This window comes from Mya arenaria, chromosome 5, assembly GCF_026914265.1.
Source record: "Mya arenaria isolate MELC-2E11 chromosome 5, ASM2691426v1".
In the NCBI taxonomy this organism is placed as follows: domain Eukaryota; kingdom Metazoa; phylum Mollusca; class Bivalvia; order Myida; family Myidae; genus Mya; species Mya arenaria.
The window spans coordinates 45,875,475-45,900,286 of record NC_069126.1 but is presented as its reverse complement, the minus strand read 5'-3'; the positions used below and the strand labels follow the sequence as shown (position 1 = coordinate 45,900,286).

Below are 24,812 nucleotides of genomic sequence, written 5' to 3'. Positions count from 1 at the left end.
AGCAACAGTTGGACTGAGGCAGGTTTCTGTACTTACGGTACTGCATTGCAGGCGCATAGCTGCAAGGGTTAATTTGGGATAATGCGGGTCGATGCCTAGTGGGGTACGTGTAGGCCGGGGTGTTTAAAATCAGTGCTTCACGCCTGCATTGTATTTGTTTGTTGTATTGTAAAAAATAATAATAGTTAAACTAGGGTGTAGTACACATATGTGTTCAATAGCATCAGTAAAAGAAATGTTTGGGTACTTTTTCTTTTTTTTAAAGAATTTTTCCGAATTAAATTAAAATTGAAGGCATATCAAAAAGAACATACAATGAATCGGTTAATTTTAAAACTTAAGCAAGCAAATGTGTATTTTGAAGGAATTACCAGTCAGACCAAGAAAACTTGCTGGAAATTGATCCAGGCCAAGTTCAATGCGTCTGCATCTGAGCAACGAGATGCAGACCACTTGGAAAAAAGTGGGACAATCTGTGCGCGCTCCACAGGTCCATCTATGCTGGCCATGACAGGTAAGCTGACAAAACAAATTAAACCACCTGAAAATAAATTTGTTTCACTTTAATTTGAATCAAGTACGGGGCCTTAGAAAAGGTAATGTACTAGAACATGAGAAAATAGTAAATATAGTAAATAAAAAGAAAAAATGACTAAAATTAAATAAAACAGTATGGATTTCGATTTTATGCAATGTTAATATCATTTAAGTATAACGATAGATCCAACCGACATCATTATGCTGAATATCTACTGTATAATGTATGAATGCATGGCCATTATATCATTATCAATGGAATCACAAATTTATGAGTATATGATAATAAATGGAATATACGAGGCAAAAAAGAATACCTAAACAAATGTGTTTTATTAAGGCTTAACAAGTAAAGTTAATGGACTTGTACTGTGTAGTTTTGTTGTTGTTATCTGTCGAAAATCAACTGCATGCAAGGTATGATGTACGTGTTATCATTATGCTAAATCATTGATTAAAGGGATGGGACAAGTGCCTTCAAAATACAGCCCCATCACAGAGGCTGTGATGGATGTTGTTGGCAGGAGTACTGCCTCTGTTGTTGGAGCCGCAACTATGGCTACTGACAGCACCTTCAACATGCTTATCAGGTACACCATTTAAAGAAGGATTCTTTTGAAGTATGATACGCACTCAAGCTGCAATCTCACAAGCTAACCATTTTTTTGACTTCTTTTATTTTTAATTGTCACCTGTGAGATATGAGAGTCATTCATGTCAAACTCATTTGATTCTGCGACAAAAATAAGTTATGGCAAAACTGCTTACCTGTGAGAATGCAGCTTTAATATTGAAAAGTAAAGAAATACACGGTTAGATACCTAATATCTGCATCCCATCATTATTTCAAAATATTTGCAATTCCTTAAATATAACATATATATTTTATAATATAATAATTTGAGATGATGCTACTTAAATTAAAATGTATTGTCTTAATGTTATAGCAATTAATTTGTTATAACACTTTGTTTAAAAAAATGTGAAATTTTTTTGCACATTCAATGAACAGAGGTTGTCACAGAGGTAAACCATTCCCCCACGGCCCTTTTGGTGCAAGCAAGGGGCTCTCCAAGGTTTATTTCTGCTAAGTGCAAAATCTCATTTCCCATTGTAATAATTGTACACGTTTTAAATATGGACAAGCAATAAAAATATTCAATTAAAATACATCATACTTACAGACTGTGATCAAGGTAATGTCTGTTCATTTTGTAAAATTTTGTTAGTATTTAAAGCTTGTTGTGTTATATTTCTGTGTTATAAGATGTTTACTCGAAGCTACCCGTTAGAACATAATCATAACACATTTTAAATACAATTTGGTTGATGATAGGTAACATGTATTTCATTTATAAAGAAACATGGAGAGTTTAAACAGTTTAAAAATTTCCATTACAGTATTGAACAACCAGTGTTCGTAGTTCCAGCCCCCGCCCTGACACCATCTCAAAGCCCTGTAAAGAGGTATGTTTTACGATATATAAACAATGCTATATGGAATCACACAACATATACTGATTGACAAAGTCAATGTCTGTTTCATCCTTTTGTTGAAAATACAGCAAATAATGCCTCTCTTGTGTCAGCAAAGATTCATTTAAAAATATAATATGAGAAAAATCTGACAATTTTATCTTATTGTTATGTCCATAATTTAATGCAATTTCAGAAAGTTTGAAACATTTTTGTTTCAGTGATTAATCTTTATGAATCACCATAAAGCATATAATGAATGACAATGAATGCATTCCTTCATTTATTTTCTGCAAAACAGTGCTCTGACAGTGAATGAATTTTGAAATTCTTTAATTGGATGCCAAATCTGATGGTGTTTATTTATATAAGTAGAACACTGTTTATATATTGAGATGGCAATCTGTTTTTATTTTTGAAATTTGATATTTAATATTAATCACTTACAGAAAGAACTGTTGCTGTGATTGCCACACTGAGGTGGAAAGGCTGATGGCAAAAATACTGAAGCTACAGATCCAAAATTTAAAGTTTAAATTGAGAAGAGCTGGATATATTACATTTGAAGAATAGATGCCCTCCATCCTTGGCGATTCATTTCAGTGTTTTAATATATATTGTTATAAAATATTTAAGTGACAAAATAACAATAGCATATACAAGTTGTGTGTATTATTAGTCTTTCATAAGTATCTGTAGAATATTTAACAAATGAAAATGCAGTGATTTCCCTTGGAACTATTTTTACCCCCTGTGGCTTGCATATTGGGGAAAAAATTGACCTTAGGAAAACTACGAAATTGGGCTAAAATAGCAAATATAATAGTTAATTTACTTGTTTTCACTTTTTGCATTTATCAAATTGGGAAAAATCTAAAAAAAATAATATATTTTTGTCGGGGTGGAGGAGGGGGTAATGGACCTTTTTTGTAAGGGGAAATGGCCTTTAGAAGGCAGCAGTAACTTGCACCAAAATAAATCACTGGGAATGACCTTTTCCAACTATGCAGGTCATTCTATTCAACAAGCTTTAAAGCATAAACATTAAATGGTAATTCCTTGTAATACCTTTTGAATTTTAAAGGCGTGAAAGAATATATTAATTGAACATGAAGTTTTCTAATTAGATGAACACATATATTGAATACAAACACAAAATACCAAATGCAACTATTTCATTTCATAAATGTCACAATGGGATTCCAAATAGAAAAAAGGCATGAGTGCAAATGCATTTGCTTCTCATACGTATACATATGGAGATGGTACAAGTATATATTGCATTTCTACTACATTCAAAAAAATTATTGGGCTACAAATTCCCTGTAACGCAACCCTTCTTGGGCCCTGCATATACGCCCTGGTTCATCCCTTGACCTGCTGCATTCGGTAAAATGTCAAGCAATGGAATGTTGCGGCGCTTACAAATGTTGTGCAAAACAGCACATGCAATGATAACCCTGCAATGGAAAAAAAAATTATACTTTATTTTATATGTAATTCAATTTTCACAGTAAAGTGCGTAATTGATATCTTCTATCTGTATAATTGTACACCCACAAAACACATTTGTGAAAGATCTAGTGTTGATTGTGTAAACATATAATATGTAAATGGTCTTTTTTTTTAAATCTCACAGTTGTAATCGATCAAATGGTTAGAAATTCTTACTGTTAGGTTTTCTTTAAAGGGAATATGTACAAATTCAGAGAGTTACTGTTAACTTTATCTTAAGGAAAGCCAGCCAGCAGTAGGATTCAAAGATGTTTTAGTGCATTTAAAATACTGAAATGAAGATTTATTATATGCCCATATTCCTTCTGTGAAGCCCAGTGTGATCAGTGTCAATGTTTGTACATAAAAAACTTATTTGAACTGTTTTTTAAGTGTAATAACTAGGACACTGACAGTTTAATACCTTCAACTATATTTTAATCAATTTCTCTGACAGTGGCTTAAATCAAACTGGTACCTTTTTCTCCTTTTTTTAAAACATGTACAGTATAGATATAGACAGTAAATTCTGTAAAAACAGGTTTCAGATGCCAGAACCTGAAACCTGTCCCTTAAACCCTACAACTGAATTAACTTACTTGCACGCATTTTCTGGTTTTAATTGTATTTCACCGTTCAGGATTCCCCACCTCCTTTTCAGTTGGCCAATGCCGCGTTCCACTCTTGAACGAGTTGTTTTAAGGGCGCTGTCAAACAGTTTAAACTGTGAAAATAATGAAGCTTCAGTTTGAATTTATAACAACTGTTTACTTTGCAACCATTCCAGATTCATGTTTAATAATTAACAACTAACATGGAAAGTAATATTTCATTGACTCATATTAATTTTACTTAATGATGTACATATTTACCTGTTGTAGCGAGTTTGGGCTCCTGATTGGGGATTTACATAAGGTGTTAGTAGCCACCTTTTGCATGGGTATCCACTATCACCCAGTAGGTAACTGTGGTCACCAGGTACATGCCCTCCTAGGAACAAAGCATCGAGTCCGCTTTCCCTAAGCATTCTGCTGCCATGGGTAGCACCAGGCCATCTTTCAACAATATCTATGATATTGTCCCGGCCATCAAAGACTATCTGTAAATATTTCAGGATTAACTGAGTATTTTTCAGCACAACCTTTTACTTTCTTCATCTCTTAATAGACAGTTTGTCCTTAACTTGCAAAATTTAATACATTTACAAAGTTGAAATGTTAGCAAAGATGCAATCTTGCACGAGTTTGAAATTGCCACACATTTCAAGTTGTCACTATGTCAAGTATGGAAAATTGCTCATACCTTTCATTTTAATTTCCATGAATCTGAATGTATGCCTTGATAAACTATTGAACCAACATAAAACGTGCTCACAGGGTGTCAAGAAAAATACCTTAATATTATAGACTGTTTATCCTAGAAATTCTGTGAACAATAAATAGACCATATGTAAGCAAAAAATCTCATGAGACTTGGTGAGCATGTTGTCATTAGCAGAACTAAATATGTAGATAAATTTCCATTTCCGACAGGCATAGAAGTCTATCGCTATCCGAATCCAGCAAGATATCTCAATTCAACAAGATTGTTTTAATGATATTATTTATGTTATTTGTGTCACTGAGTTATATTATACAATTGTTGTTTTTCCTATGTTTGGCATAAACAAGCTGTAAACTTTTATGTTGTTGTTAACCATACCTGCGTGTTGATCGAATGATAACCCATTCTGTTCACGTACGCTGGCTCATCCTGTGATATGGTCTTGATTTGCACATGTGTCCCATCAATGACTCCGATAACATTTGGTAATCCTGCTATACCATAAAAATCTTATTTGGTATCATAAAGTGTCTGTGGTGTCAAAGGAAATTTCAAATATTGCATGCTCAACTATGGATTTTCCAGCGCATCAATAACTTGGCCTACTGCTCTCGAGACAGACGGTTGGGATACATAATGGATATCTCCATCATTCAGTTGAATCCCCCCAGTGGCAAGATAGCGCAGATATCAGAATCTTTTCTGTAACAGTCATGCTCCTGTTCTTAGTTGCCACAGGACCTATAAACTGATTCAACTCTGCTTCTAAAAACTCGATCCCCTCTCTGTCCAGACGGTATCTCTCCAGCAACTGTCTACCATTATAGATATCCAACACATTTGGTCGATGATTGTTTGCAGCCATTCTGAAAGCACATAATATTATGATTTTCCAGCAAACCAATAGCCACACCCAATTGGCTATGTGAGAACATTTTAAAATCATGTACAAACAATCCTAACTTGATCAATGACAGTTCAATAGCTAGTCAACAATAAATAATTTCGATTGCATTTATCACCGTGTGACTTTCTCTTACAAATTATGTTAGAAAATATATTTTTATGTTTATTGGTAACATCTTATTCTTCTATAGTAGTTTCTGTCATAGTTTTATTTTTGTCAGTCTTTCTAATTGCAATTGAGTGTTTTGACATTTCTACTGCTTCCTCTTATTAATTATTATCAGTTAATTATCTAAGATCATAATCATAAACCATACTCTTTGAGACTTTGACACTTCTCAATTATCACAAACCTTAATCTAATTGTAAATTTTACTTTTTGACAATAATTGTTTTCGAGTGACACTTCCTCAAATCTTCATTATCTTTTTATCACTTAATTCTCATTGGTAACTTCTACTCTTTAAGTTAGTATATATAGTCTGCACATTTTTCATTTCTATAGACACATAAAGAGAAACAGAGAGAGAGATAAAAAGAAAACTTAACTAGGAACTTTGTACTTCTTTTACTAAGGAAATATATTTGAACTCCTTTTATTGTGACTATATAAACTTAAGTGTGGAATTAATAAAGAACCAATTTTTAACATCTAAATTGGACTTAAGTTGTTAACCAAATTCAGAGATTAAACGTGATCTGAATTTAAACGGCAACTTGCAGTTGTGCCAGCTAATTCCCTAAATTAATTGCCAACTGCACGTGCCCCTTAGACAGTGTGGCTCGGGCTCGGTGACCACCCTAATATACCGGAGTGTATATACTGGCCCGTTCCCGACGCTGCACGACTTAACCGGGATGCGTGGTCCCACATAACCTCATGATTTCCATACATCAATTTGTATTTAGTGTTTGTGGTAATGCGGTCAAGTCAGAAACTGTTACAACAACTGGAGTTCAGAAATAAGTACGATCACCGGCTATGTTCTGATTGGATGTACATTACATTTGCAATAACGATTAATATTCAAACTATGTTGCTGAAATTAGCCACATTGATTATCATATGCATAACTTTAGATGCATTTCAAATGCACCAATACATAAGAAGGTGTTAAACTAAATATTAAATGCTGATTGTCAAGTATCAAAGTGAGTAAAAATGACCAAATGACTTTGGCGCTTTTTTAAATGGGGAATTTACGGCCGAATAGCTATTACTTCGAATGGCCGATTAAAATAGAAGATGTCAATACTCGTTCAAGATTCATTAAACGAGAAATAAAAAATGAATCTTTAAAAAATGAGATAAAAATGTCATTGATTTACAATTGAAAAATCTGCATTTTATGAACGGAGATTGCTGGCGTTTTAGAAGTGCCTTTAATTTCCGGAATATCTATTAAGATGCACAGTCCTTCTTATCTGATTGTTTCTACATGCGCTTCTGCGACCGTTCCACCACGGCAAAATCTCAAGAGCAAAATGGAGACAAAATAAATTTCATTCTTTTCGTTTTCTTGCACACAAGAGGGGATTGGTTTCTTATGAAACGACTTCAGAATTAAACGCAGCCTTAAAGAGAAATGCATTGAACCACAGGATATGTATGAAACTAGCAGAACTAGTTTAACTGAGGTATTTTTTTTTTTGTAAATTATGTGCTTCCGCCATGAGCAAATGACACTCATTAATGTAATTGGAAAAACAGAGACAAGCCATTAAGCAGTTATATAATCATATTTAGAGGCACCAGTGCAAAACCAGCGCGATAAGAACGCACGATTTAGCCCGACTTAACCCTAAATTATTTAATATCACCTTTCTTTCCATGGCCCTCATTAGGGATTGAAGAATTGTATTTGATATAAATTAATCATATTCGATGACTGATTTTAATCGAAGTAGTTATTAAGGTAATTGATCGATTTCAAATTCGAAACATGAACAAAATTGAGCCGTTGCCAATACTTATTGCTCACATATATTCCTGTATAATATGATATGACACTCGGTCAATAACACGTATCATACATTGATAGAAATACCAATCAAGAAAGAAATGTAGGGTTAAAATACCCAATTCTGATAAAGAAACAATACATAAAATCAAGTAAGTTTTAATTTATAAGCTTATATAACATTATTTTAAACCTAGCTATAATTGATTTGTGATCATCGTAATCTATTATCGACGAATACATTTCGATATTTTATGATTATCATTTAATCACGAATGTTCACTCTAATCATGTGTTGCTTTAAGTAGAACTTGTCAATGTCCGATGTACTCCTAAACATCATAGTTTGTTTACGGTCATTTCCGTTGTTCTTGTAGATTGAACAGCATTATTATAACTCTGTTTAAACATGGTTCTGCCATCCGCTTAAAAATGTGTATGCAAACCTATTGCTCATTTACGTTGCGTTTTAAGGTGTTTGTACTCGAATGGTTTGCACATGGCGATTTTTCATGGCAGTTTCGAATACATGAAAGCTAACATGTGTCTGCTCTATTCAAGACAATTATCTAACAAAACAACGGATAATGGCTTCTGAAGGAATCTGAGAAGATTATTTTGCGGTCAGTTATTACCCGGACTTGCAATACACTATGTACATTTTATCAAGAATGTCCTGCTGACTGTGTTTCTGTAGGATAGAAAAAATCAATGCGCCTCATCACGCATTGAACGTTTTAATTTTCTTTTTAATGATTATTTTATGCCTGTTTTATGACATTCAGTTTTTATAGCGTAAGATCTCGAATCGTTTAATCATAATAAACGTTGATAGTAGTAACAAGTTGCTGTTATATGTGCGATGCGCAAAGACTAGGCATTAACACTGCTGCAGGATAAATGTGTCAACAAGGGATTGAACTTAAAATAATAAATAAAATAAAAGTTTCATTCGCAATGCCGTCATAGTGCGACATTACCTGCAATACGCTTTGATATTAGAATCCGACGTAAAGTCAAATTAACTCCTGTTTGGTGATCTATCTGTCAGCCGATTAGAAATATATAAAGTCATAGATATTGGTAAATACAACTAGCTTTAAGCTTAAGAAATTGATGCGCATGTGTATTTTTTTTAATTAATTTGACTTCCACATTTTAAACATATCTTCAGTTTGAAGTATTCGGGCTCCACAAATCTTATGAGATTTTTTTCTAGTTTGACGTGATTGTTCAAGAATAAACGAATAATTTAAATTAAATTCTGCTTTTTGCCATTGAAAGTAAATGCCATTGGGCGTGTTCGGCTTTATTTCTGAATATTACTATTTCCTCTCAGTCAATTAGGTTAATACGTGCTGCAATTTCATCGTCCAGATTTTTGTCATTTGATATATATATGATTAAGCTTAAATGATCTTTTTCTAATTAAAGCCATTAAGTATGTTTTTCGATCATCACGCCCACGGTTACTGTATTTTGTCACAAGTATATTGGGACAACCTTTATTAAGATTACGATAGAGAACTATTCTCCTTTAATTGATAATTACCAAACTTTAGAAAACAGTTAAAATTGTGTTAGTTATTTTTTACAACGAGTCGTGCATCATTCGTTTCTAAAACAACAAACAACATGTTCAATTGGACAGAAACATTGATTCATAGTGTTATTTTTCACCTTTATTTATAAAGTGTCGTGTCGTCCTAAACACTACATAAATCCACAATTGAGCCAAACTTCTCTTCAAAGGTGATTTGGCCTTGAAACTTTAAAGCTGCAGACATGGTTCAAAGGTAGCCATTGAAATAAAAATAATACAGCATAGTATAACTTATAATTACGCCAACGATTATCGAAACTGTAAACACTCCTACATCCGCGACAGACTGCAATTTGTCCCTTGATTGTTTTAAACAAATGAAAACACTTAACATTTAAAGCTTAAACATGATCCATCGAATTGCAAGCGTAGAAACCTAGTGCGTGTAGTGTTTTCATACAACAATTTTAGGCTTTATTTCAACATTCTGTTTTTATTATTGCATCAGCAAATCATTCAAGCAAAACTGGTAATTAATAAGTTTGGCTGGTAAAACAATCCCCAATTAGATGCAATCCCGGATGATGTGCAGGAATATTGTTAGCTAAAGGGACAAAGATTCATAACTTACATAATGAATTTAACTTTTATTGACACCAATGTCTGCATGCAAAAATCATTTTCTCAAGGGCTGTAGGACATTTCCCCACGTATAAAAAATATGAATTAGATTTAGCAACATGTATTCTGAGAGTGTTATTGTCCCTGCTTACGTTATTTTTAAAGAAAGGTCTACCGAAATTACGCACATGCTATATAGAATATTAGTTATCATAACATTGGTGTCTACATCATCGACTGGACGGCACAAAAAAAATTTTTATCGAAAAGCTCTGCGCGTACACCCTGGAGCCAACCATCAAAAGAAGGAAAATCGGTACGCCGGGAAACTTTGGAAACAGTTTTTTGATTTGCGTTTCAAAAGATCATTTATTTATTATAAACTTAAATAACTGATGAAAACTCTTCAAGACAGAAGTCGTATTTTACCTTCGACTACAAAACGGAGAGTAAAGTTAACTTCCCTTATGCAGAATATATTCAGTTTAATATAAACTGGTTTTATACAACGTTTTTTTGAAATGTTCGGTCAAATTTTGCAATACAAAAACTTATGTATTTTAAATAATGAGATTTTGTATTTAATCATTTTCGTAAAATTCGCTTTTCCAACGCATGTCGTAGGCGTTAAAAGGCGATATTCCCAGGTTTTTTTTATGAATTTGTGGTCTGTTTGTGTTGTTGCTTTTTGTGGTTTTGATAATGCGTTTGTTTATCTTCTTCATTGTCATTTTGGCACTGGCCTATAAATATTTCTAAGTTTTGACTACTGGGCGTTTCCCTGTAGTTTGCTTTGTATTAAGATAATCAAATGTAACACAGAGAAATATTTTGTATATACACATTATCAAGAAAAATATACAGCTTGTTACATTTGAGTGAAACTTATTTAGCACGCGCATGTTATTAAACAGAAAATAAAAGTATATAAGTTAAGCTTACGCGTGGTTTTACACATCAAAATAGCTACGCCAGACCAATATCCATACGATGCAGCGTAGTGGCAGTTTTCTAGGCCAGTCATTGGCGTGCAGTTACGTACTGCTATAATAGCGACTCTTAGATACGCCTGTAGATTAAAGGAATTTTAGCTCCTCATGACATGTACCTGTTTTACTTAAATTGAGTATGACTGTATTCACCATTACATCTGTCTGAAACTTAATTAGAGTATAGCTTAGAATGCCTCGAAATAATTTCATCTTTTCAAGCTGCAATAAATTGGGTATACAAACATGTTACGTCATTGATAAAAAAGTGGAAATAATTCAATAAAAGATCAGATGATCACGACATGAATTTGGTTTGCTTTAAAATGTAATATTCTTGACATCGTCTACAAGTAACATTTTGTCCGATGTGATGCTAATTATGTATGTAGGGTGATGACGGAGTCATTATAGCTGTTGTATTTTTTTCTGACAATATGGCCTCGGTCTTCAAAAAAGCCATGCCAGATGTAAAGCATTGATGTATTTTTTGTAATAATTAGTCAGATGTTATATTTATTATTTTATGAATGCAAAAGAACTCGATGCATTTGACGACATTGAATCTATAAACCGTTTCCGTATTTTCGATGCAATATAATAATAAATTGGGTGATTTTTACAGCGACTTGCAGGAACCCACATGCCATGTTTCTTTCTGAATTACAATATGATCGCTAGAATGAGCCTCGTAAAAACACAGACTATTTTACCTTACGTTTTAAACAACTATAAACACAGCAAAAGGGCGCAACTGGACAATTTTAAACTCTTTCTAAACCAGTATTATCAATTGTTGAAATATGATTCCTCTTTTGTTACTATCTTAAGCATATTGGATAAAAGGCTTATTTTGTATTTTAAGTTTGTTTATTATATGTAATAAAAAGAAAATTCTTACGCCATTTTTATTTATTTAATTATCATTGCTCAGCAAGGACGAGTGTTACATGATTTCTGCGCAATAATGTTATTATATCTATGGCTATGTTTGCTTAAGTCGCTGTTTATGAGAAAGTCATTTTTTGGGAACTGCACAATTACAATACAAAGCATTGTTGTTTACCAAACACAGTGTGGATATACAACATAGTTTGTGTCGTCACATTTGGTTATTGCAGGAAGCAAAATACATCTGGATTCAGACATGATTATTGCTGTAACTTCGCTATTTTCATATCAATTGTAACATAACTTAGCGCAGGCTAAGGGGGAAAATGTACACTATACTAGGTTACTGAGCGATATGTGGAGCAACTTATGTTTCAAAAGTCGTGGGTAAATACTCAGAATATAATAAATAAATAGTCTCGGAATGCATATTCTATCCACGGGGTATATTCAAACCTACAAAAGAGCCTTGAATAAAATAGAAATATGTAATGTTTGTGTTTTGTTTTGACAAAAAGCAAAAAATATTTGGTTATAGCGAAAAGCAGTTTTTGGAGGTACAATGGTCTACCTCTCTTCTTCTTGACATGGGCTCGACTAAAACATGTTTTCAAATAAGTGTTTGCAGATATTAAGGAGATGTATGCCTTTTTTGTTAATGTGGGTCATATTATGTTGTTTGTGGAGTGTTATGTTATTATTACGAGTCTCGGTTCTGTAAATGCTTGTCATTGGCATTGACCCTGTGCCATTGTGCCGGAGTTTATAATATATACTCTCGACTACTGGACATGTTTCTGTAGTTTTTCATAAAAAGATTTAAATAACTTAAATAATAATCAGTGTATTATTTAATTCTGGTGAAAAGTCTTACCGCAGTGAATCAACCTTTGGCTTCGATGACCGTTTCAATGAGGGGAAAACCAATTTTCTGTTGCCAACATCAGAACATGCTGTTTTATCCTTATTCTTCTCATTTGTCTTTTTCTTCAACCATATGTTAACCATACCTTCGAAATAAGGTCTTTTTCCCTTAAAGATGTACTCTTACTCCCAAATAAGAATTACCACCATTAATAATATTTTTCTAATATTCCAAAAAGGATGAATAAATGTCGTAAGCAATGGTTCTCATGAAGGATAACGAGTTTAATTTGAAAGAAATGAGCATAAAACACGGTATTTCTACCTTATGAGACTATAGTAGACAGTAAATATTTTAGCATTCACCAATCATTTAATATTTTTGCGCTTTCTGCTATAAAATACAAGATTACAATTTTGTTATCAGTAATTAGTATTTTCGATAAATGCATTATTTAGTAAGTAGTTAAAGGTTTAAATGTCAAAATGGATGTTTGTTATACATGTGTTTAAATTGATTTTGAATAAGAGTGTCACTTTAAACAACGGGAGAAACTTTGCTTTTACGCTCGGCGTATAAATACATTTCAAATTTTACAACGTTTGTTTAGTTAATTTGAAGATAATTTACAAATAAACAAATACACTATTTGCCTAAATATGATTAAGATGCACAACATAAAAAACAACATAAAATAAGGTTGTTTCGGTTCGGTTATTACGTAAATGATGAGACTCGCTAACCTTGGTGTTTAAACTCATTCGCATTTCACAATATTGACTGATATTTACATTATGTTACACTACAGTTTGTTTCTGACCTTTTCATAAAAAATATACGTCGAGCCTGTGTATTGAAACTTATGTTTGAATGCTTACAGCAGTGTAAAGACAGTCCAAAAGTTAATAATGATTCTCCGGTAGCCGGCCTATAACTGGTGAATTTGAATAAAATACAAAGTGGCTATAAAATATTCAGTGTGAAACCTATTTTCGCGAATGGGACTCAACGAGACATCTACCTTGCCAACATCTCTGCCTTGCCGCACGCTCAAATCCGGAAAAGAGCCCAACAAGAAGCTTACACGAAGCCTTCGTGAAACCATTCAAAACATTAGTGTACGACAACCTTGTTTTCAGAGGTCATCGAGTTTTTCACGAATCTGAAAAATGTTCAAAGTAAAAGAAGACTTTAATTTGAAGTACATTACGTGAAATACAAATTTGTTTCAAAACATTATATCATATTGCCCAACTCGTTCACTGGCGCATAAATATATTGTTTGCAGAAAAGACTGGGTAAATAGCTTTCATTGTTCCACATTCTGAAGAAAAAGGGTTGACATAATGACGTGAAAATGTTTGATGAAATGTTACTGGTGTACACAGTTCTTCGCTATAATGTCCCATGCGAACAATTTTATAACGTTCTAATGTGTTGATTTGAAGCGAGGAATTGAAAACGACATATGATTTTCACAAGGGATGGTGTTCCTTGTTTTGTTGGGAAGAAATTTTGTCTCTATATGGTATGTTGCTGTTAATTGTCTCCTCCGTTTAGAGAGTGTGCAGCTGGTGTATATATATGTTTTCACATAGCAATACATATATATATATATATATATATATATATATATATATATATATATATATATATATATATATATATTGTGTTTTTTATGCACATACTTGTATAGAAATTGTTAACCGTCAAAGACAGCTATTGTCATAGGCCTGGTCTTGTCTTGCAAACATTTGCACTAATTAGAAATTAGTTCTTACAACCCTGATATACAAAGGTTACAGGAAAGAGTTTTTCAGATGTGCAGTAAGGATCATAATGATTTAAATGATCGTTGAGGAGTTACGCTTGAATATAAGCAAAAGCTGTTATTTTCATCATACTTTACAAGTAGTACAATTGTGTTCATGGAATCAAATTGAAACATTAGTGTTATATTGACAGTAACTGTTTGACGAGCTGTGACTAGAATGTATTATGTCAAGAGGAATAAACAAGTGAAACTCGTAAACATGTATACATCCGGGTGTTTAAGCGCGAGAGCCCGTCAAAGATAGTGCCTTATTTCGTATTAATAAAATTAATTTAATATATAACCATTGTTATTTGGGCAAAGAAAATAAAAACTGATGATACAGCTTTGTGTGAAAGATTTAGGTCATTTCAATCAACAAGAGCTATATTAAATGGCGCTTTGAAGCAAAGTTAGAAATCCCATGCATTTTGAAACATAGCAAACGTCTTTAAAAATTTAGTTTGAAAAATCACATAGTACTATAATTATGTAAACTGTTCGCGATGCTGGAAACGGTAGACACTGAACTGAAATAGAAAATCGATAAGTATAATATCGGTTCTTTCCTAAAAGAATCTTTGTACGGAAAGTGCATGTTCAAGGACTAGGTATTTATTCGATGTTAGATATTGGTTATTCTACATACACGGTAAAGAATTGCAGTTGAATATCCGATGTTTTTGTTACTACCTAAACAGTTGACTTTCACAGAAACATGCGTGCTAACCATACTCTTAAATCTTTAATGTTTTTGTTGTGATTTTTTTTTAATTTTATGTAAACGTTCAGTAAATGACTCAAATAGTTTTGGCTTGAAAATGAATTTATGACCTATAATAATTTTGAAACAACTATTGGGTGTTAGTCCTTGTATAGATGTGTTCTCAATAAACTTAATTCAAATACATACTTAATTGACAAATTCTGCCTTCAAATTGAGGAACAAACTTACCATTAACTTAGAATCAAACACTTCCAATGAAAAATCATTTAAACCATCATGCATTTACCTTATCAATGACTCACTAAATTCTGAAAATATACTGACGCTATTCAACCCCCCATCTTAAACTTTATCTTTAATGACCCTTTCCCTTAAACATTAATCTGGTTTATACCTTCAAAACTGCGGGGCTCAAATAAATAATTTATCTCCACAAAGACGGGTCATATGAAACACAATTCGCATGTGATGGCAATTCCCGTTTACGGATTTAAGTGTAAGAAGCAAGTAATATTAAAGATGCACTCTTACTCCAATATTGGATTTATCACAATTAATAATATTGTTTTAATATTACAAAAAGGATGAATACATGTCAACAAACAATGGTTCTTATGAAGGATACCGAGTTTAATTTCAATGAAATAAGCATAAAACACGGTATTTCAACCTTATGAGACTATAGTAGACCACAGTAAATCTTTTATTAGTCACCAATCATTAAATATATTTGCACTTTCTGCTATTAAATACACGGTTACAATCTTGTTATGAGTAATTACTTTTTTCCATAAATGCATTAATTTGTAAGTAGTGAAAGGTTTACCAGTCAAAGTTGATGTTTGTTATACATGTGTATGTATTGATATTTAATAAGTGTGTCACTTTCATAATGCTATAAATCAATATCCTGTGAGCAAATAACATGGCGCCAAAAAAACAAAAAGATATAATATTAAACGGAATGCAACCTTATGTGAATATGAATAAATAAATAAAAAATGAAGCTAATTCTCTCGAAGAGTATACGTCGAAGATGTTATTATCAGAATTACAATTTTCTCTTTTTGTTATACTTTAAAAAAAAAATCCGACGCCATTAGACATGACAAGTTTATATATGTAATTAAATATAAGTGTTATTCCTCTTAAAAAAATATTTCAGTCAATTTTGTCAAATATTCGAACACGGTCTGAACATGAATTATAAAACTTCAAGTGCATTGTCAACCAAGCAAGGAACAAGCATTTGGTTTCCAAGTCATATTTGTCCGAACCGTAATTCACCAAACTAATATGTTCTAAATTTGTGCAACAAACTATGAACTAATCTCCTGATCCAACATCCTGGCACTAGTCAGTCAATATTATCGTATTTATCATCTGCTCCCACATTATTTTTTATTAACCTTTAATTTCAAACCGTTTTAGGCGTTGCTTTCAATTCCAATTAAAGCACACAAACCAAAAATATTCAAAAGAAGCACGAGCTATATATTACGTAAGCTTTCAACGCTTTGCTACGTTCTGCGATTTATATTTAGATTTATAAGGTTTGTTTTATACATAGGATTTATAATGACAAACCTTGTCAAAGATATGTTCGACTTCTTAGTTTAAAAAAAATGTAATTTATCTTTAGCATTCATGAATTAAATCAAAATAAAAGATTCATGCGTGCATGCAACATCATTCATTTAACATAATCAACAATTAAATGCATATTCCATCAACAACTTCTCCCCTTTAAACAAACAGGCTGACAAAAAGGATATACGATATCGTACATTACCAAGTATTTTGCAAAACTCGTTTATTGTAATAATACAATGAAAACCTCAGGGACAAGCCCTGTAGTAAAGAATCAACAAATAAACCCTGTTTTGGGGCACGAGGTAAGGGCCCAAACGACAACGAACTTAAAACACAAGCGTATTAACATCACATACATAAATAACATCACACTAACATTGGCGTATTTCAAGAGTATTTAACCAAGCTTTGGATTTCTCATGCGCCACCAGTTACTAACAGAGTAAGTAAGAATATAATCGTCCAAGAAACAAATTACATGTGAACGTTGCCGATATTTACCACGCGACAAGGCGAAAACAATGTTAGTACTACAAGACTAGCTAACAATGCTGACCACCAAGCTATGTCTGGGGAAAAACCATAAGTAGTGAACTACAAGTTATATGACCACTAAGTCACGTAGAGAAAAACTCTAGTACTGGTCGACTAGCTAATGCTTAACAAAGGGACATTAACATTGTAACGAGACATGTTAGGTAGCTAAGGTAACGGACAAGACGGTTTTTGAAATTATTCATGACTTAAGTGTTCCCAAAATGAATTTAGTGTAGAGAAACAGAAAAAATACTAAACAAAAGATTATTGAGCTTTACAAGGAATATGCCAAACTGAATATCATTGAACAAATGCCGAAATAATACAACTATTTCGTTGTGAAAGCCGTGCTATAGCTGGAATACTGGATGACTGAACACTGTCCATTACCACTAATAATGAAATGAGGCAAATGGGCATAATTTCACAAGGAACATTTGATGTAAATGGTAAATGGTGAATGACGTCTATAGCAGCGCGGTTCTGTCACTTGCATTTAATAAATTGCCTTTTGTCTTCGTCCTTCATTTTTACAGATAATTTCCCTGAGCTCCTTGTGCTTTTAGTCAAACTTCAAAATTAGAATAGTCAAAAGCAGGCGGCGGTTAATCTTATCAAAATTGCACACAAATATTTCTTCATCCAATACTCTCGCGTTCGCACCTATACACTCGCGTTGAAGAGTTCGTGTTTAATTTCAATAACTCAGGTTTAGCTGAGCTACTTTTATTTATTGATGGGTCTTTGGATTTAAATCTCTCTCGCGCTATTCCAAATTGATTCGATTTGGTTAGCATGGTGTTTGACTATAAATGATTTAGTATAATAGATAGTATAAGTCATTGTTTAACAAACACAAGCTGCTAATTAATAATGTTGACGTACGTTCGTTTAAAAGGGTCTTTCTTTTTCGGGTATGGTTACCTTAACACTTTTTACGTTCCTGTAACTTCTTATACTTGAAACCACGTCACTTAACGTATAATAACGTGAAGAATAGTGTATGTTTTATTATTGCATATGTTACTATATATAGTAACATTTTAGGCCGAAAATAGGTCATTACGGACCGGTTCAGCCGCCGTAATGGATAGTGTGCCAATTATCCATAATCGGCACACCATATGGTGTGCTAAGAATCCAGGTAACGCCAGAGTTCGACGTTATAATCAACGCAAACATGGCAGGAAAAAGGTCGCTTGCATGGCAAGCCCTTATTTCAAGAGTAATAAAAAAATAATATCGATGTAAACGAAATCTTAGTTTAAACATATTTATTCAGTTCATATACACAATAAATCAATACACAATGTACGAATGTATAATATAAAATGATTCTGAGCGGATTGGAAGACAAGCATTTTAAATGCTTATATAAGTTCCTTTCCGTGTTGAAGTTAACATGTTCTAGATTTTAATGAAATTCGGTAATATAGCTGATAAGGATGTGGACTAGAATGTGTTGCAAATCTACAAAAACATGCTTTGTAGCAGAAACGTAGTGAGTAATAAAAATAATAATTTTATGTGTGTGCATACTAAGTGACATGAAACAGTATGCTTAACTTTAAAGAAAGAACAAAAATAAAAGTTAAAAAGTAAGAAGGTAAGAAATGATGTCACACATATAGACCGGCCGTCCATAATGAAGGGTGAGCCGCACCGCGCTCTCAACACCATACGTTTAACCGTTTGGTTGCAGCAATAAAGTTCTGGACTCTTGTAGAAAGAAGTCTGTTTTCCTCCTGTGAAAGATGTTCGTTGCCATACAGGAGGTTGCTAGCAGTTGTCGCACAGGGCAAGTCAAAAAAGTATAAAGGTCGGATACTAGTATCTTGATATCTCGTACACTGAATAAGGTTGTGAGTGGGAGTTTCAGTTGCACCGCAGATGCATAGAGGAGTTTCCGGTAGATCACGGCGATGGAGCTCAAACTGAAGAGTACTACATCCAAGACGAAGGCGTGTATGATACATCTTCATTCTTATTGTGCCGAACTTGTAAAGATGTGCTGACCATGGTATTGTTCTGCTTTGTAGTTTTGTTTTGAATGCCGGAAGTGTTGGCGCTGAGCGCAAACTAAAGGCGAGTGCGTTCCATTCCCTGATTGTAAGGGGCAAGAAGGAGGAACCGTAGAATTGTATTCGAGTGTGTATTGTTGGAACGTCATTGGCAGAGCGGAGCAAGTAGACTTGGTTGTTGTGAACAGGAATGCGGGTGGATAAATATGATGGGCTGAGGTTGTTTTTCATTTTGTAAAAAGGTATGAGCCTATGATGGCGTCTTCTTTCAGCCATAGAAATCCAGTTAAGTTCCTTAAGTAGCCGATTGATGTAACATAATTTTGTGGCTCCTGTGATTATTCTGGCAGTCTCGTTTTGGAAGGATTCGATGTCGTTCTTTAGGTTATTAGTACAATTGTCCCAGACCGAAACGAAATCTTACCTTACAGTATACTCATACCTGAGACATACTTTTTACCAACATTTCCAATGCCATTTTCAGTATATGTAGACGATGTCTAGTGTAATCTACGACCAAATGATACATAAACCAAGCAGTGGCGTTTTGCATCACATGATCGTACCTTACATTTATATTAATCCAAGTTCTGCATTGACAGTTGTCAAGAATATGTCATTGACATATTTTAGTCATCCATTTTTGTTGTTTTAAAACCGATAAATAATACAAGTTCAAGTAGATCTATAGTATAAAGTTATAGTATTCATTAATGGTGGTGGTGGTAAAAGTGGTGTGATTTGGATGTTTCTTAAACATACTATAGATATATAGCATATCTATGTTTTCAATGACCTTACCTAAAGAAATATCTTAAATTTATCCAGCATGTATCCTTCCACATCACACTATTCTGACCTAGAAAATAATGAATCTGATGACGTCACAAATACAATAGCCACATAGCCACATGAAAAAAACATTTGCAGTAAAAGGTTAAAAAACGGTGCCGGTGTGCCGTCTGTCCATTAAGGCAGACCAGGTGTGCCATTATCGACAGACGGCACACCGGTGCCGTATATTAACCTCTAATTAATGAACAGCGTATCATCTATTACTTTATAAAATCTACGAATCAAAGCATGTACATTTAAACTAGTTATTTTACTTATTAATAATACCTTTTGTCTTATTTTACAATGGAGCATAATTTGGAAATACACGTGATCAAATCAACTTTGCATTTTTTTAATCTTCAATAATTCAATACATTGCAGGGCAACCAATTTGTTCGAGTGAATGAAGATACGTGCTAACCATAGATTATTCAAGATTTCCATTTAACAACACTAATAGGCGTTAATATTCCCTGAAGCCAGTAATTGAAACATAAATTGTTTTTATATGAAATTATACTGATTTACATTTGGGAATTTGGCATTTTGCGAACGGAGATTGTTGCCGTTTAAGACTTGTATTTGTATTGCCGGAATATTTAAGATCAGCAACAAAAGTCCTTATACCAGGTTATTTCTTCAAGCGAAATCGTTGGCGTAAACGATGTGTCCAGAACAATTAATCAGAGATGATGCATAGTTCCAACAGCAAAATATCAAGAGCTAAATGCAGACAATGAAAGAGCCTTTCTGTACAATTCAAAACACAAATCAGGGTATGGTTTTCTTTTCTTTCATACTACATCATAATTATATGCAATCTGGAATAGAATCCCTTTTGAATCACAAAATACATGAAAATATGCAAAAAGCAGTCTTGGTTTTATTGTGGTATAAACTCTGTTAAAATCATCTGCGTCCGGCACGAGCTAATGGCATTCTATAATGTAATGGAAAATGCACGGACAAGTGATCTAGCAAAGCGGACGTTGATCGTGTTTATTGTCATCAGTGTCAAAAGACTAACGGAATAGGAACGCACGATTCAACTCTTCAGTAATATCCTATGTCGGTAACTAATTAACATCCTTTCTTTTGTATTGGTGTTCACTCACTCTGTACACATGTTGTTTCGAGTTGTTCTTCTTTGTCCTTGTTCGTTGTACTGTTAAACATCCTAGTATGACGTTTGCTTCTTCGGTTTATTCCTGTTGCCCGAATTTCATTTTGATGATTGATAGCAATCGTCTAGATGCAGTATCAACTGCACTTTATTCTTTAAATGTTGATTGTGATTCTGCTAATATTTATATCTGATGGTCTAAACAATTTTATCAGATACAACGATTTTCAAACAAAACATATCCCTTATCAATCAGACTTATAACATATACCGTACCATATAATTCAATTCTATTTGCCAAATGCTTAATACCGCTAAAGCCAATTCTATGGAAACTCAATTGTTTGCATATCACATACTGCCATTAAACCGTAGCGATCAATCCGAGACTTTTGGTTGGTGCTTTTCATGCATCACCCGTACCTTAACCATATACAGACGTGCTTTGCAGTTTAAAGCGTGTATAAGAATAGTTCAAAAACAATTATTCCTCTTGATATGTTCGAATACCCTAAGCAACCTAAAATGCGCCTGCCCTATTGGAACAACTTTCACAATATACCGGAAGATACATTCTGAAGAAATCCGACTAGACTTTTATGTGGTCCTTATAATTATTTAAATGCAAACATTTAACAGAAATATCTACATCGATCGTAAGGATGTTTAAAATGTATACATGTGTGAAGGAAATTTCGTGCCTTGTGCATAGAATAACAGTTGCGGAGGAGTTTGTCTACAGCAGTTCCTAGTTTGCATCATCTTCCCTCGAATTCTTGACATGTTCTATCCTTATTTGTATTATTCCACAAAAGTATGGCCAAGTCAACCATCGTTTCCTTATCCGCATTTGTTATTTGAGACATCGTGATTTCAATTATAATCAGATGTTCGGGAAATTAAGCCATTTTTATAAAGCAAATAAATGCTGCAAATACAGAGCAGGCGATGTTGATTAGGGCATTATACATTTTGTTTGCTGTTTGTGTTGTGCATTGATGTTTGTATTTCCGTTTGTCATCCAGCGAGAGCTCGAATGATTTAAACACTTGCTTGGGCGGAAGTTACATTTCTGTATTTGAGCTCATGCCCGCTTTAAGCATCACAAGTGCACTTAGTTATAAGAAAATCCTTGTCGCTTGCACAGTATTAAATATGGCTTTTTTCATTTTTATAAAATCGACTGAAATCAAGTCATGTGGAAGAAAATAATATATTAATAGTAATTCAAGAAATAGTTGACTCATGATTCTGCTCTGTATTGAACGAAGAGCGAAGAACGTTCTCGGTCTTTATTATGTTGTCAAACGCACTATTATGATACACGAAGCATTTGTGTAGGCGAACAATTGAAGTATCAATGGTTGTATGTATTAAAGCGAGGAAAACGTAAACTTACACTTTTAAGGACAAATTGACCACCTTAGGAACAGGCATACCAACAATGCCACGTTATGTTTGTATATATATTTCTACTTTCACAAAAAAATAAGTTTAATTAACGTGAAATAAATAATAATTAAAGAAAGAAATAAGTGAAATCAAATAAAGACAATTAGATATAACTCTTGAGGAACTTCCCGGTGTTTTGTGATACGTCCGTTAATTGAATAGGAATATTTATAGCCATTGGCTTATTTGACAATATATCTGTAATGCATACGGTATGTTTCTTCCCTTAACAAAGTAAAAGATGCACATCTGTCATCAGCCTACTTTTTACTTCGTGTGTGCAAAGGTTTACATTATTCAAGGCCTTATCACCTTTATTACATAGATGCCGTTTAATTACGTTTTATATAAGCAGCGAGACGCCGTGTACCAACACTTTAATGCAGCAGTAAAATTGTATGTATCGACCGAGTACGAGATATTTCCGCAAATCTCGTTCATATGCACTTACTTTTCAGAACTCATTTTCTTATTGCAGATCTTTGTTACTATTCAATTGTTCCGTGAGGCAATATTATCAAGAGGTTTGTTTATGATTTACCATATTGGTTATGATTTATATATTGTTTACCAAATAACCTCTATGACGTAGCTTCGTGTTATTTTTTTTCCTTTTTTGCCGATAAACGTTCTTGTGATGTTTTGTCAGACTGAATAAACAAGATTAAAAACATCCTCACAATTATGTTTAGCTTCAAGATTCGTCAAATTGTAAACGAATTTGTATAGCATTTTTTTGCCATTCTCTGACTTTACGAAAGTGAGGGTGTGCAAAATGTCTACAAATATGAGATGATATTAAGTAAATTTAACGTGACTTAATAAGGTTTGATTATCTTATTTGTTTTATTCTGGTCTTGTTTTGTGTTGGGGCAACGATTGAGACGATATCAACAATCGTGTAAACGAGAGTGATTAATTTTAGCTGCATAACTTGTCTCAGTATCGTTGTAAAAATACGTTTCAACTAAGTTTAAAGATATTTTTTACTTAAATAAGCTTTTTATTGACACAACGCTCATTCTCTTCAAAGCAATACTAAACCTTGAACATTATTTTAGAAACTTAAAATACCGATGAAAATTCATGCAAATGTAGACGTTGCCTTTATACATACACCCCTTCATATAAATATTCATTCGCTTTTAAGGCACACATGAATAAGTACATTTGCTGACCTGTGTTCTTTTAACCCTTTCTTATAAACCTAAAACTGCGCTTGCAAATGTAAGTTTGTGAAATGTACCTATTTAACACATTCTCCCTCAACGTCAGATGTCGTTTTGGAACACAATTCCCATATCAATAACACAGAAACAAGCTCAGTAAAATTAAAACAGCTTTAAAGCTTGTCCAAGCTAAAAATCCCAGTAGTTCGATATTTCCAAAGGTTGCGCATGAATGATGGTATACATACAGTACATGGTGTCAAGGAATAGCAAAGGTAAGGATTTATTCACGGAAAATGGATTTATATATGAACATCGACACTAAAATATTTGGAGTTGAATACGTCGAGATGGTCATAAACAGAATGGCGACATTTGCTCAGTTAAAATTTTAAAGATTATTGCTAGAATCCCTCTGACAAGACTCCGAAATTACACTTATCTATAGAATATAATGTGTGTATTGCCTACAAAAACGTCAATGTATATAGAAGAAACCCGGACAGAAATCTAATAGCAAGGTTTATTGCACATAATTACACAAGAGGATAACGTAATAACAATAGCAAACAACAATAAACAATTAATGTAACAGTTGTCGAACACCTTTTGCGATATAAAAACGGAACAACGCATCACCGTAGTATGTCCAACGTCTTTATAGTCCTTCGTTTGCATTCCTTTTCATTCTTTATGTCCCTGTACCTTCCTGCAATATGGGACTCGTTTAATGTATGCCTGCATACAACTGGAATTTCTTGGAATGGCTTTCAAATATTTTAAATTGAACGAAATAACCGATAACGTTTAGCTTTTCGGTACAATGAACGCCATTAAGTATGTTTTGCATTATCACGCCCACGGTAATTGTACTCTGTCACAGCTATATTGGGACAACCTTAATTAAGCTTAAGATAGAGAATTCTTCTCTTTT

At 33.4% G+C, this 24,812-nt stretch overlaps 1 protein-coding gene across 1 annotated transcript; it reads right to left on the bottom strand.

The window, feature by feature from the left end:
- Positions 1–3,325: 3,325 nt before the first annotated feature.
- LOC128235745 (putative nuclease HARBI1) lies at positions 3,326–5,310 on the bottom strand. Its single transcript, XM_052950544.1, has 4 exons — positions 5,209–5,310; positions 4,380–4,606; positions 4,107–4,214; positions 3,326–3,473 (listed from the first exon to the last, which is right to left on the bottom strand). The coding sequence occupies exons 1-4, from the start codon at positions 5,233–5,235 to the stop codon at positions 3,326–3,328; spliced, it is 510 nt and encodes a 169-aa protein (XP_052806504.1). The 5' UTR covers positions 5,236–5,310.
- Between the last annotated feature and the right edge of the window lie 19,502 nt (positions 5,311–24,812).

Coding starts and splice junctions, on each gene's coding strand:
- LOC128235745 (XM_052950544.1), bottom strand. CDS start 5,235: ATGGGTTATCATTCGATCAACACGCAG. Junction 4,215..4,379: donor GCCCAAACTCGCTACAACAG/GTAAATATGTAC, acceptor ACTGTTTGACAG/CGCCCTTAAAACAACTCGTT. Junction 3,474..4,106: donor AAACCAGAAAATGCGTGCAA/GTAAGTTAATTC, acceptor TTTCCATTGCAG/GGTTATCATTGCATGTGCTG.